The sequence below is a fragment of the Plectropomus leopardus genome, chromosome 18 (genome assembly GCF_026936395.1).
Source record: "Plectropomus leopardus strain MGB_pleo_1.0 chromosome 18, ASM2693639v1, whole genome shotgun sequence".
Taxonomy (NCBI): Eukaryota; Metazoa; Chordata; class Actinopteri; order Perciformes; family Serranidae; genus Plectropomus; species Plectropomus leopardus.
Window position 1 is genome coordinate 9,380,692 of NC_142193.1, and position 13,688 is coordinate 9,394,379.

The 13,688-nt window shown below is 37.0% G+C and overlaps 2 protein-coding genes across 2 annotated transcripts; one reads left to right on the forward strand and one right to left on the reverse strand.

Annotated features, from left to right (window-relative positions):
* Positions 1-505: 505 nt before the first annotated feature.
* On the reverse strand, positions 506-4,443 carry cd2bp2 (CD2 (cytoplasmic tail) binding protein 2). The gene is made up of 7 exons (XM_042505288.2): positions 4,292-4,443; positions 3,940-4,018; positions 2,594-2,723; positions 2,141-2,298; positions 1,465-2,047; positions 1,295-1,380; positions 506-787 (listed from the first exon to the last, which is right to left on the reverse strand). The coding sequence occupies exons 2-7, from the start codon at positions 4,012-4,014 to the stop codon at positions 677-679; spliced, it is 1,143 nt and encodes a 380-aa protein (XP_042361222.1). The 5' UTR covers positions 4,015-4,018; positions 4,292-4,443; the 3' UTR covers positions 506-676.
* Positions 4,444-8,094: 3,651 nt separating this feature from the next.
* pheta2 (PH domain containing endocytic trafficking adaptor 2) lies at positions 8,095-12,641 on the forward strand. The gene is made up of 4 exons (XM_042505558.2): positions 8,095-8,478; positions 9,784-9,872; positions 10,482-10,785; positions 11,605-12,641. Exons 2-4 carry the CDS (start codon positions 9,792-9,794, stop codon positions 11,997-11,999), a joined length of 780 nt encoding a protein of 259 aa, XP_042361492.2. The 5' UTR covers positions 8,095-8,478; positions 9,784-9,791; the 3' UTR covers positions 12,000-12,641.
* Positions 12,642-13,688: the final 1,047 nt, after the last annotated feature.

Here is a 13,688-nt window from a genome sequence, read left to right on the forward strand (position 1 = left end):
CCAGACCGATCTTTTGCATACTAATTGTAAAGCATACAAATAATTTGAATAGGCTAAATATGTACAAGTCCTGGAAGGTAACACTGATGTATCGGTGACAACATGCCAGGTAGATTCAATCTTATAACTAGCAATCGTATAACTCTGAATATCCAAAGTAAGCTTAAGTTAACACATCCATATTCTACTTAACTGAAGACATGCATTTCTTGATGGCTAAAGTGCCAAAAAATACTGAGGTTTTGAAAAAAGCTGGCTGAATTGACAAACTAGCACAATAGTGTCTTCCTCTCAACAGTAGTAGGTTTACAAGTGTGAAGTACTCTACTGTAAGAAATTCATATGATCATGTTAAATGTCAATATGTGATTCAATGTAACGTGAAATGGCCATGTAAACTTCACTAAGTAATCAGAATAAAATTGGTTCTCAATTGGCCTTAAAATGAAGCAACAATGTGATTTGAGTCTCAGGAAAACAAAATAAAAACAGCTGAAAACACCACCACATACATGAGATATTTATTTAAAAACAATGTACAGAAAACGAAGCCCCTGTTAAAATGGCAGATTCAACACCAAAGCCCTGCATGAAAAGACTGAAAACAGATTGAGGGCAAAACATGACTTCTGAAAATGATCATGATGGTTGTGATTCATTTACTGCTAGACATCAATCATGTGTAGAGCTCAAAGTCTAGTCTCTTTGAATTGTAGAACTGAGCTCCCTCCTGGTCGGTCCTCTTGCAGTAAACACCAGAGCTGAAATAGCCTTCATCCACCCAATCCTGTAAAACAGACAATAAGAAGATTATTTAAAACCCACCTGGCCAGATTGAGGTTAAAGGCTGAAACCGTCTACAGCACAATAATCTCATAAATATAATGGGATTTACTAATAAGTTTGCTGGATACAAACAAAATAACTAGGTAAATTCCTAAACAAAGTGGGTTAAGCAAGTTATTACGTTTCTACATGTATTTGATCATACTTTACAACAGACATGCATTTCTTCTACGTCACAAATAAACAAAAAATATATAAATAAATGAATTCACAGATTTGCATTCTGAGCAGTCAAAACTAACGACTGTAGGTCATTTCCAAGTTTGTTTTGATTTTTTTTTTTTTTTTTTAACAAAACCAGAAGTTAAAAGGCAACTACAAAGACATAGAACTGATGCCATTGTCTAATTTGTGCCATATTTTGGCCATATGCATCCTTTATCAAAAGCATATAGTACCACTGGTACACTGCAAACTCAAGAACAGCTGTTTTTGGTGTGAGAGATACCTGCATCTGTTGACTGGTGAAGGGGCCAAAAACTTCTGAATCATCGTTATTTTCCCATTTGTACTCCCACATCACTTCATCACTCACTGAGAAGAAGAGAAAAGTGGATTAAATAAAACAAGATCATTTGTATAATTGAAGATTAATGTGCTCAAGTAACTTTAAGTAACCTTTGTTGTCCTCCTCATTTTTATCTGATCCGCCTGTATGCTTTTCATCAAATTTATCAGCAAACATATCAAGTTCATCTTCTTCTTCATCACCATCAGGATTCATCCCTACAGCTGGCCGGTTGCTGTTCATGCTCTTCAGCCTATAGGCCAGTTTTTCGTACGTCTGTTGATAGATCTCAAACATCCCAGATCCGACCAATCTGTCAGCTAGTGCTGTGAGCCTGTCGAGCTTTTCTGTATCTCTTTTGGCCTCCTCTGTGGGTTCACTCTCTTCCCTCAGCTTCCCCTTCTTCCGTCCTCCAAGGCCTCCTAGCCGACGGAGCGCCTTTGCAACTGTCTCCCCGGGTAGCAAAAGTTCGATCACAGCTTCAGTGAGCTGGTGCTGCGTGTAGGATGCCAGCGGGTCCTCTGCAGGCTCCACTTCCTCCTCTTCTTCTTCCTCCTCATCATTTTCTTTGTCTGCCTGCTTCTCTTCTCTCTGTTTCTCCTCCTCAGCCTCATCCTCATCACCGGCTCTGCGTTTCCGTTTGGCTCCAAGACCTTTTTTCTTTTGTTTGAATGGTTGTTCTTTAATTCTTACCTGGAAGAGGTAACTTATATTATCGCACAGTTCTTAAAATGTTTTCAGACATGAAACAAAAGTTCTTAAAAAATATAAACATAAAAAATATACCCAGTCAATGTTGTCAAGCCAGTTGTCTCTGATCTGTTCTTCCTTTTTGATGAAATAGTTTCCCTCTGAGTCAAAGTGCCCTTCCTGCATCTCCTCCTCCAGGTTGAAAGGTGTAATTGAAACTCCCTCGTCAAAGTCAATTGTTGCTCCCTCTTGGCCTGAAAACATAATTAGCGTGGACTCAGGTGACATAATCCCTGATACATGTTTAGTCTACACACTCATGGCCCCTGTACGTAGCAGAAGTGGATCCAGTTTCGTAGAATTCAGACCCTTTTTGCTAAAGGAGTATCACTTAATTAAAATTCTCATTATGGGGAAAATTGTGGATTTATACTGGTGAAGAACATGTACATATATACTTTGAAGTATTATGTCATGTCACAGTAGATAAGACCACCTCTCTGCCATCTATCACTTCAATGTTACAGTTAAATAACAAAGCAGACATACCCTCCACGTCATCACTGGCCAGAATATCATATTTGCTGCTGCTTTTCTCCTCCCCTTCATCCTCTTCATCACTGTCGAGGGAATGTTTGCCCTTAAATCTGGAGCCTGGTCCACTCACAACCTCACAGCTCTAGTTCAACATCAGAAGAAAGAAAAGAGAAAATATTACATATAATATTATTTAAAATTAAAAGCAACACAGGCAGCCCTTTTCCGGCTGAATTTAGTGACTTGTTTACTTTTCCGGACAACACTGTCATTGGCTCTATGGCAGTCCATCTTTCCGTGTATTCATTTAAAACGAGTTGCAGTCTGAAAGGTTAAAAGTGTACTTTTAATGCTCAAGAGACACGTGCATGCAAAAGTACCCATAAATAGCAAGAAGGAGAGGATGCTGCACAAGTGAAAAAAATGTAGCTATAAAATTTTTTAAAACACATGATGACAATCTCCTCTCTATAAATAGTTTCACTTACATGATAACAGAGTTTCTGAAGAACAGTCATGAGTTAAAATGACTGGACCACAGGTATGTGGTGACTTGGATGCTGTTTTTTGTCTTATAAAAGGTGTTTGTTTTTTTTACCTGTGACCATTTAGTAGTCAAATATTAGGATTACATTGGTGGAATGCAACTAGGTACATTTACTAACGAACTGAATTTAAATACAAATGTGAGGTATTGGTACTGATATTTCCATTTATGCTACTTTATGCTTTTACTCCACTACATAACACAAACACATATTATACTTTTTACTCAACTGTATTTGTCTGACAGCTTTAGTTACTTTTACTTTGGATCAGTTGGAATATGCATTGTCATAGCTGAAAACAGGATTATTTTACTGACACCACCAGAAGTTGACTTTAGAAAAACATGTTTCTGAAAGGACAGCTACATTACAATTAAATGATGACCTTATAGAATATAACGTATAGCTGTAGATGAAACTACCTGTAAAAGGAGTTTAGTTTAGATTAACCTTAAACATCTACAGCATTTAAGTGCAACATGCACATGAACAGAGCAGCGATATTAATCCAAAAACATCACATAGAATAATAAATCACGGACAGTGAACGTTTTACTGCACAATGAATGCTTTCACATTTGTTGATATAATGAAAAATTTGCTGAGAATATCGTTTTACTCAAGGTTTTTAATACAGGACTTTTACATGCAGTGGATTATTTTTCGCAGTGCATTAGTGCTATTACTTAAGTAAAAGGTCTACATGTTCTACTGTATTATTGTTGTATACCTCTCTGAAGCTCTAACTGTCTAATCAGTGATCTAAATTTATCTCTCGTTTAGACGAAGATGAGAGAGGGACAGTGCTACCTTTTTGTTTGGGAGGTCTTCCTCCAGCTCCAACTCTCCATTCCCGTCCTCAAATGTTACTTTCCTCTTCGGCATGGCGCTACAGAGGGCAAGACAGAGACTCATTTATTCTTCAAACGATAATTTAACATTACTTAGTAGCTTCATAACACTTTAACATAGTCTATTATGACCTGTTACGACAGCGCTCATGTTAGCTTTGTTGCTAAAATGTTAGCCAACAATAACGGACATGAAGAGCATGCACAACACGTAAAGCAGTTATCACAGCCCCAACTCCTGCGAGAGGAAATATTACACTTAGCTAACTACTACTGCATAACCCGTACATATTTTTGGGGTGAAAACGTACCACAAGGAACATAAACTAAGCTTTAGCTGGAAAATGTGCCAAAACCTTCTAAAAATAATTCAAGCGACGTTCGTTTTTGTTTCTTCTTCGCGTGTTTTCATCTTGTCCTTCACTTCCTTCCTGTGGTGGTTGGTAAACAACGATGCGGCACATCATCGCCACCGTCTGGTGAATAGTGTGACTCAGATGTTTCAGGTTTAAGTTATTCGAGTTCTTTATAAGTTCTTTATATATATATATATATATATATATATATATATATATATATATATATATATATATATATATATATATATATATATATATATATATATATATATATAAACCATACGAGTAAAAATAAAGACGCCAAAAATGTAAAATATAGAAAATATAATAGTACACATATACATTTTTATATGTATTTACATACAAATTTTATTTTATACATTGTATTGTGGCATAAGGCACAGCTTTATATTGTACACACGTTTTTATATTTTACACACTTTATATGTTGCAGGTCCCAGGTGATGGGGCCGGCAGGCAGATTACTGTATATAACAAAAGAAACGAGGAGCAGAAGTTGTTGCTTTCACCATGGCAGCTCTCGTATGAATTTATTCAAAATAAACACAATATTTCCATCTTTCTATTATGCTCTCAAATACACATATAGCATACAGTATTAAAGCCTGTAAATATAGCATACAGTATTAAACCATGTTTAACCAGGAATACAAAGCCTTTCCCACTACTGACATTACTCTGTCATTCATTTCACATTGTTCACAACATCTCAATCAATGAGGCACCCCTTTAACTTCTTGAGAGCTAATACACACAGTAGTAAACAACAGTTCAACTCAACACAGTACACTCTGAAACACCGGAAATGCAACATACATAACAATTTAAACACACAGAAGAGAAGAATAACCTGTGCGCGGGATATCTCATACAGCGGGAGTACACATTTAGCACTACACTGGGCAGCAGCCATTAGCCCTCCGATGCTAACGCAGATAAACAATATGAGACGATTTCCACAATCTACACACGCTAAGGCTACGAACCTTATTTTACGACATTCTAATCATGTTAATCACACTAATAATCATGTTTGTTATTTGTTATGACTTTTTTTAACATTGGACCAACCTGTATATAACAAAAGAAACGAGGAGCAGAAGTTGTTGCTTTCACCATGGCAGCTCTCGTATGAATGAGGAGCCTCCGCTCCACCGAGAAAGAGACGCTCCCGGCCACTCAACATTCTACTACCGCCACCTAGTGGCCCCTATGTGTCATAACATGACATTAACTTCTACTTTTGATACTCCCCTTAAACAGCATTATATTACAAAAAAAATACATTTTCAAACCAATGTGAACACATTCTGTGTGGGTCACATATACACTTTATCAGCTTTTCTCAGTAATTACAGCTAATTGTATATAATTGTATTTTTTTACATTTGTATTGTATCACACTTACATACTCTGCATATCATACATAGGCTACTTTGTTTTTATTCTTTTAATAGTAACTATTACTTACTGTATATAGGGGTAAAATATGACATGTAAAATATAATTAGATAATGTATGTTTGTGATGGACTGGTGTATAGTTATTGAAAAGTGAATGATCTGTTATGAAGACATGAATGTAGTAATGTAGGCCATAGGCATAGTGAGATGTAACAAATATGTATACATATGTAAACATGTATACATAGATGTAAGCAGGTAGTAAAAAAATGAGTAAAAGTAAATAAGGATGAAGAGTGTCATGTTTATTTCCATGACTGCACTGACCTCCCCACTTTTAAACCCCATATCAAGACCCACCTTTTTAAATCTGCTTTTTGATTTATGCATAATTCTTGCTTGTCTGTCTTGCTTTTACTGATCTTCATTTTATTTATTCTGTATGGTTTTACTGATTTTTATTAATGTTGTTCTTGTTCTTGTTATGCGTCTTTGAGTATAAATGAAATATATTATTATTTATTATTTTACTTAAAGAATACCCACTATGACAAACTCCACGAGGAGAAGTAGGCTACTGTAAACATAATTTTACTTAATGTGAAAAAGTTTTAGAAGTAAAATATACTCAAAGTAGCCCATCAAAACATAAATTCACAGGCAGCATGACGGCCTTTGTCAGAGTTTTATAATACAAAGTATATTAATGGATTGCTATCACTGATGTATTCATGTATAAGCACTACTTACATGATGTAACTACTAGTTAATTGCTTTTTACTACTGGATGTTAAAAATTACAATTAATCATATTTTATAATCTGATCATGTTCACACTTTGTATAACATGTTAATATGATTTGGCAACTACACCTATGCGTTAAACAAATGTTGTGAAGTAGAAAAAGTCAGGATTAATGGTCTTACATAGCCTATAGAAAAAGACAAGTATTTGAATATGTCACCTCTGGCTCTAGGAAACAGCATTTCATCACAATTTTCTGAGATTTTTTTCTAACACTAAAAGATTAATTGATGAAGAAAATTCTAAATCTAATTAGAAATACTCTGTCTTAGGTCAATGCACTGCAGGAATTGAATGATGCCATCAGCAGCAACATGCCAAAGCAGCTGTGTGGAATCTTCAAAGTGGCTGGTGATTTTTAATCAACTCAATCTTTCAACTCCAAAGATGTATCAGGATCAAGGACAAATCTAATTAATCTACCTTATACCTTTTACCTTATATACTCACACATCTGTAGAATCTCTGCACATAATATCTTGGATGCAAATCTCACACATTCTGTAGCATTTACTGTATTATCACAGATAATCTGGATATTTTTGAATGAAATCACAAGATGCTGCTGTAGCTGAAGATGAAAACTCTACAGCTTTTTCTGGTCTGACTTTCTCCACCCACTGCAGTCCTAAAATTATGGCAGCATTTTTTAGCAGTGCTGAGATAAAACTGTGAGGCTGCATCACCTTCAGGGGCATCCGCTCCTGATCCTGCATGTGTTGTTTAAGAAGGCTTTCTTAAAGCTGACATTAAATTTGAAATTATGAAGATTTTTAAAATGAATATACAATCTTTTTGTCCTGTTTATTTTTCACTAATTTATAACACACCCAACACACACACAGGAAGGGGTGTGTAGTTTAATTCATTTGTAAACTCAATACCTGACCAAGGTCCAATACTCTATTAATACTGACTGCATTTTAAAGTTTATAAAAGTGATGACAGTGTGCAGGGATTCAAAACTTTCTCTCACATGAACACAGAAAACTTAAAAGTTGGCAAATCCCTTTTTTGAACTAAGGTTCGACCTTTTAACCTTTAAGCTGATCTTGGCTCAGACTGTGCCGTTGTGCTCCACAGTATAAAAGACCCTGTAAATCTTTTCACATAGGACTCAATTAGATTTTGAATTCCTTGGAGGTCTTTAAGGATAAAAAGGATGAGTGCGCGCTATAAATAGACACACATCAAGCTAAGAAATTTTGAGGCACATATTCAAGAGGTCATGGCTGTCTGCCTTTACTTTTCCTTGATACAAACATGAGTCTCAGGCAGAGGTTAATAAAGAGAGACAGACTGTGGCATGAAATTGAATTAAAAGTAGGAAAGAGAATTCGATACACTTGATAATGTCATAAACAATTATTCATCTGACAGGAAGTGGTGCATCTCACCCAAGCAATCAACCATGTAACAAGGGACTTTTGCGCTTCAGGCCACAGGAGGTTAAAATAAAACCCATCTGAACAAAAAGCAACACACAATGCAGAAGTGAGAGAGCTGAGGCACATGCACCAACCCTCAAACTCCACCTCAACATCCAGCATCTCACTTCCAGGTGGCAGTTTTTGTCAGCGGCTGCTTGGTGCAGCTGATTCGACAGCTCGGGGTAGACTCAAGCGTAGAGGAGAGAGAATATAATATGTCAGGATTTTGTTACCAGGAAGTGGGTCGAGTTATTTATATTTCAACACTCGTCCTCTTGTACCCGAGGGAGAACCAGTGGTAGTAACCTGAAACTATATATTCAAACATTGTCTGGTTCTGGACGCATCGAACTGATAGAGAACAATTGGCTTAATGTTTAGAAACTGTGAGGATCCAGAGAAGAGATCTGTAAATGTAAATAATGTAAAGAGTGTGTGGGAGGGTAAAGTGACCCTGTGAGGGATTCAGCATTGGCAGAGGTGAGTCTGAGTCACTGTTTTCTATTCTGTCTGAGTCACTATATAAGAGCTATGGAAGGAGGACGAGACATGCTTTTGTTGGTAGGCTGTTAGCTTGGCTTTACCGCTGTTATTGTCATTATAGCATGTTAATGAAAAGCATTTGGTGTTTTTAAATGTAGTTCTATTAATTCCGTAAATTTGGAGTAGCTATGTGGTCCTGTTTTTTTAGTTCTTGTGACACTGACAGCTGCTTTTCAACCTCAAGGGTTAACAAACAGAAAAATGAAGACCTATTGAAGTCCCTATTTATGATTTCAATCAATCTTTTGCTGATGAAAATCCTGGATTAAAACATTTCTGGTACATGTTCTAGTCTACGTCTCATGTACTTTTCAGTATAAATTGTCAATGGTGGAAGAGATATCTATGCCTTAATGAAAAAATACTTAGCCATTATAAGCAATAAAAGTGCAGAAGTATTACAAACAAAATTAACTTTAAGTTTAAACCCAAAAGTATGTGATCTGCTTAAAATGGCCTTTGTATAGCTTGTTATTTAATATATTACATTGATTGCCTTTTACACTGATGCATCAAAAAAGTATTTTATTGTAGCCAATGGAGATTGGACTAATTCTTCTTGATTCCAGTGCTTTCCAACTTGGAGGTCAGGCTCCTCTAAGGGGTCACCCACAAAATCTGAGAGGTCAAGATGGTTAATGTAAAAGAAAAGAAGAAGAAGATTTTTTTTTGTGTGAAATATTAGGTAACTTTCCTCAAACAATTATTCAAATTAAACTATCCCAGAAGATTAGAGGCAAAATGTCTCTTTGGAGGAAATGATAACAAATCATACACATCTGAAACATGAAAAGGGGCCTCAATTAGAAATGGCTTTGTTTTGTAGAAGGTCACAAGCTAGAAAAGCTGAAAACCACTGGTTTGATCTTTAACAGATTTTCTTGAAAAGCCTTTCTTATGTACAAAAATTTAAAATGAAAAGTAAATACCTACACCTGTCAGCAACAAGAAGTGGAGCAAAAAGAACAATAATTCCTTATGACTTGTAGTGAAATATAAAGTAGCATAACAAGCAATGAAAAACTAAGACTAAAAAATAAAATACCACAAAACTGGGCTTATGAATACAGTACTTAAGTAATTATACTGCAGTTGTATTACAGTGTATGATTACTTACCTCATAGAAAAGTGATAACTTGTGGTTTGTCATTACAGTAAAATCTGGTTGCTTGTTTTCTTGTTACATGTCATGCGTTTTCAGTATTTTACATTCCAATGTAAGAGCGCTTTCTCTTCTTTAGTTGCTGGGATGAAGCTGCATGAGAAGATTTTGACCCATTACCTTTCTTGCACCTCTCCGGTAGATAAAGAGGGATATCTTTACAAAAAGGTTTGGATAATCTTAAAGGTCTAGTTTGTAGGATTTAGGGGGATATATTAGCAGAAATATGAAATAAAATAGGTGAATAACTATGTTTTATTAAGTGTATAATTGCCTGAAAATAAGAATTTATGTGTTTTGTTAGATTAGAAGGAGCTGTTAATATCTACATATGTTGGGTTCTCGTTTATGACGATCGCCATGTTGCACCGCCATGTCTCTACAGTGGTCCAGAATGGACAAACACTGGCTCTTTAGGGACACTTTCGCGTTTTTTGTGAAAGCCTATATGGAATTTATGAATACACTGATTTGTAACATAAAACTGCTTCATTCAGGGCTTTAATGGTTTAATTTCCTAGTCCATTTATTGGAGAGACAGAATACTCTGCAGACTATTCAGCTCCTGCTAAAAACCTCTTGTACAATAAGCACTGAAGGAATTCTAACTGGGAGAAGTTTAACTGGTTGCAATCTTCAATCCTAAAGATGCCACAAATCCCCCTAAATCACACACACTGCTCCTTCAAGCCACACACAACATGACACATCTGCATCTTGATTTCTATATGATGACATTTGCAATAATCCTGTTTACTTTGACATCTTCCTTCTTAGAAAGAGAGAAATGCCACCTACCAGCGGCGGTGGTTTGTGCTGAAGGCAAACCTGCTTTTCTACCAGGAGCGTCCAGCTGACCGACACCTGCTGGGTGTCATCGTGCTGGAGGGGTGTGCAGTCCGGCGCTCAGAGTCTGATGGACAGTTTGCCTTTTCCCTGGTGTTTGAAGGGCCCGGACTCAAAACCTACAGATTTGCAGCAGGCGATGTTCAGACTCAGGAGAGCTGGGTGAAAGCTCTGCTCTCGGCCAGCCACTGTTACCTCTCCCTGCTGGTGAGAGACCTGCGGAGCCAGTATGAAGGTGTGTGATGAGTGCTTATTCAATATTCTGGAAAAATGACATTTTCTGATGGGGAATTAGATGAGAAGATCAATGCAAGTCTTATATCTGTCTGTTAAATACAATGTTTCAGCCAGCAGCCAACTTTTTCTTTTTAAAATTATGTATAAGGCTATTTCTTTGTTTCAAGCAGTCGTGAGCATATGGAGACTCTTGGAAGTTAATGCTCCGAGTCAAGAAATAGTCCAGAATGTAACCCCCTGTAAACAAATCCACAAATTGTTGTTTTTAAACTTTGTACTTAAGAAATAATCAGGGTACACAATAGGCCTAACTTTTGGAGTGCTGTGGCTTTTTTGGTTTTATCTGGCTGCTGATTGTCCCCTTTAACTACATATGATAATGTATTCACTATGATGTCACCCATTGGTTTGTGGACTTCAGTTTTGAAGCAGTTTGGTATTTCGGCTGTCACAGTCTTGATTTTTTGGAGTCAGAAAGGAACCATATTTGGGCGACAGGTCGGTGCTGTGGAAGAGCGAGGGGTGGATTGACAGATAAGCTGAGGACACCATCACTAGACAGCTTGTCACCCAAAGTGGCCTTGACCTTAGTTAAGCCAAACATTAAGCCTTAACAAAATATAGATAGGTGAGTTATATATCTATTTTTTTTAAATCCCATCCCTACACTTTAGAGGAACTGCAGTTTGTGGCACTTATGCAATGGCTTCATTTTTCAGCCCTGGGCACTGCCGCTTGATTGTACATAGCTTACTTTTTATAATTTACTATTATAAGTAGCATATATTTTTGTTAATTTATTGTTTTCTATCTGCAGAAGCTAAACAGGGGTCTGGTGAATCCCACCACAGCTCCTCTGCCCTCAAACAGTGCACCACAAGCTTCTTCTCTGCTGTGCAGGGGCCAACAGCGGCAGTCAGGGAGGGGAGAAGCCTCAGTGCTGGCACTGTTTTACAAGGACCTTCAATACCCACTAAAGTGGCTAAAAAATCCCCTAAACTGTGGCACAGGAGAAATGCTCATGTCACACCAATTAATGGACCAGCACCTTCGTATGGTGAATGGCCTTTGGTGGGTTTTGATCCACTCGAAGAGTTTAGCAAACTTCATGATTACTATGGCCAGGAAGTGAAGAAAGTAAGAGAAGAGTGGCTGAGGAGTCGACGAGCAGAAGAGGAACACAGTGATGAAGATCTTATCGACCTGGGGTGAAAGAAGACCTGACAGAGAACACTGACGAGGAAGTGAGACAGAGTAGTTCAAGTGTGTTAAAAAGGAACTGAACCTGAAGTGTTGTGTAGTTAACTGAATTTAAGAATGTAAAGTTTGAGGCCTGGAAATCTGTAAAAGTGCTAAATGTTCTTGTTTTATACGGTACCTGTAGGTCATTTCTATGGTCAATTTGTTTTCATAAAGTTGTAATTATCTTGAGCCAGTATGGTCTTAAAGTGTCTGTAGGATACCACATAGAACAAGCATTTCACAGTATTTTAACTACTGTTACTGGCAATGTCTCCGATCTATTTAAGTATCTATGTAAGCACACAATAGAACACAATACACAATAGAAGGACCCTAGAAGTGAAGTGGTTAAATGGAATTCAGCCATCATTCTTTATATTATGTACACTTTTGTGTAATGTCAAAAATGTCTTCCATAAAAAATGTCTTTTCCTTGTTTGTTTTCATGAACTCAACCTGATGCTTATTGTAAAAGCATGACAAGTGGGCAGTTATGTGGTGGAATCAACAGTTTCATCCGTGGCACAGAAAGGCCGTTTGATGCAGTATTAAGCAACGAGTAATTCATATTTTTCATTGCATAAAAAAATAAAATCAGCCTGTTGACCTGAATGTTTCAAAATCACTGAGTTGACATAGATCTGTGATATGAATAAGATATCAATACACAAAATACAAAGAGAAACATAACAATATTTCAAACTTTAGTCCAAACTGTGACGTGTGATAACAATAAAGTGTTTCTGATAGAATCACAGGAACATACAGTATATATGGAAATAAGCACAAGATGTCAGTGAGAGAGAGTGTGAGGCAAAAAGAGAAAGGCCAAAATGCTGGCAATGCAGACTGAGAGCAATAGTTGAGGAGTTTTTTTTTGCAAAGGTGAACATACATTAGCTCTCCAGTATGTCCACACAGGAGAAGTATTGAGTCCACAGGGTGGCAGGGGTGGGACAGATCCAGGTTCAGGCCTCAGGGGATTGTATGCAGGTCACAGGATAAAAGGCAATAGAGACTTGAAAGCTGTTAAACAAAGCAACATGACAATCCCACAACTGAGAGGGGGACGTCGGGTGATGGGAATGGCCGAAAAGGGGTTAATGCAGGGCAGGAGGCAGTGGCAGGAAAGGAAAAGTCAGTGGACAAGAAGAGACGTGTCAACGAAAGGGGAATGTGTTTAGAAAGATGGACAGAGAGGCAGAATGTGATACGAAGCATAAAACAATTTCCATTTTATGTAACAGGCCTTTCTCACTACAGTAGTAGGTAAATCCCACGTTACTGATAACATTAGCGAGGATGGAGTCACTTTTCAAGAATCCCAATGAACCAAGACAGAGACACAATAAACCAGCAGGACCAACACTCTGAACTTGAAGCAGCTAAACTGAATTTGGCCAACATTAATTGATTATTAAATGTTGCGTTACGTTTGTCATAATACCTCCATATTAATACGCAGCCCTAGATCATATATATTTGATAATATGCTGATGCAAAAATTATATCCTCAACTTTGGTTGCTGGTCCAGTTAATTTAATTTTTTTTTAATTTTTTTAAAATATGTCCACTTGAATTACAAGGAGGCATATAAAATATATATTTACAGTCTTGTTTTTGAATATCTATCCACATTAAAGGCATGATTTTTGGTA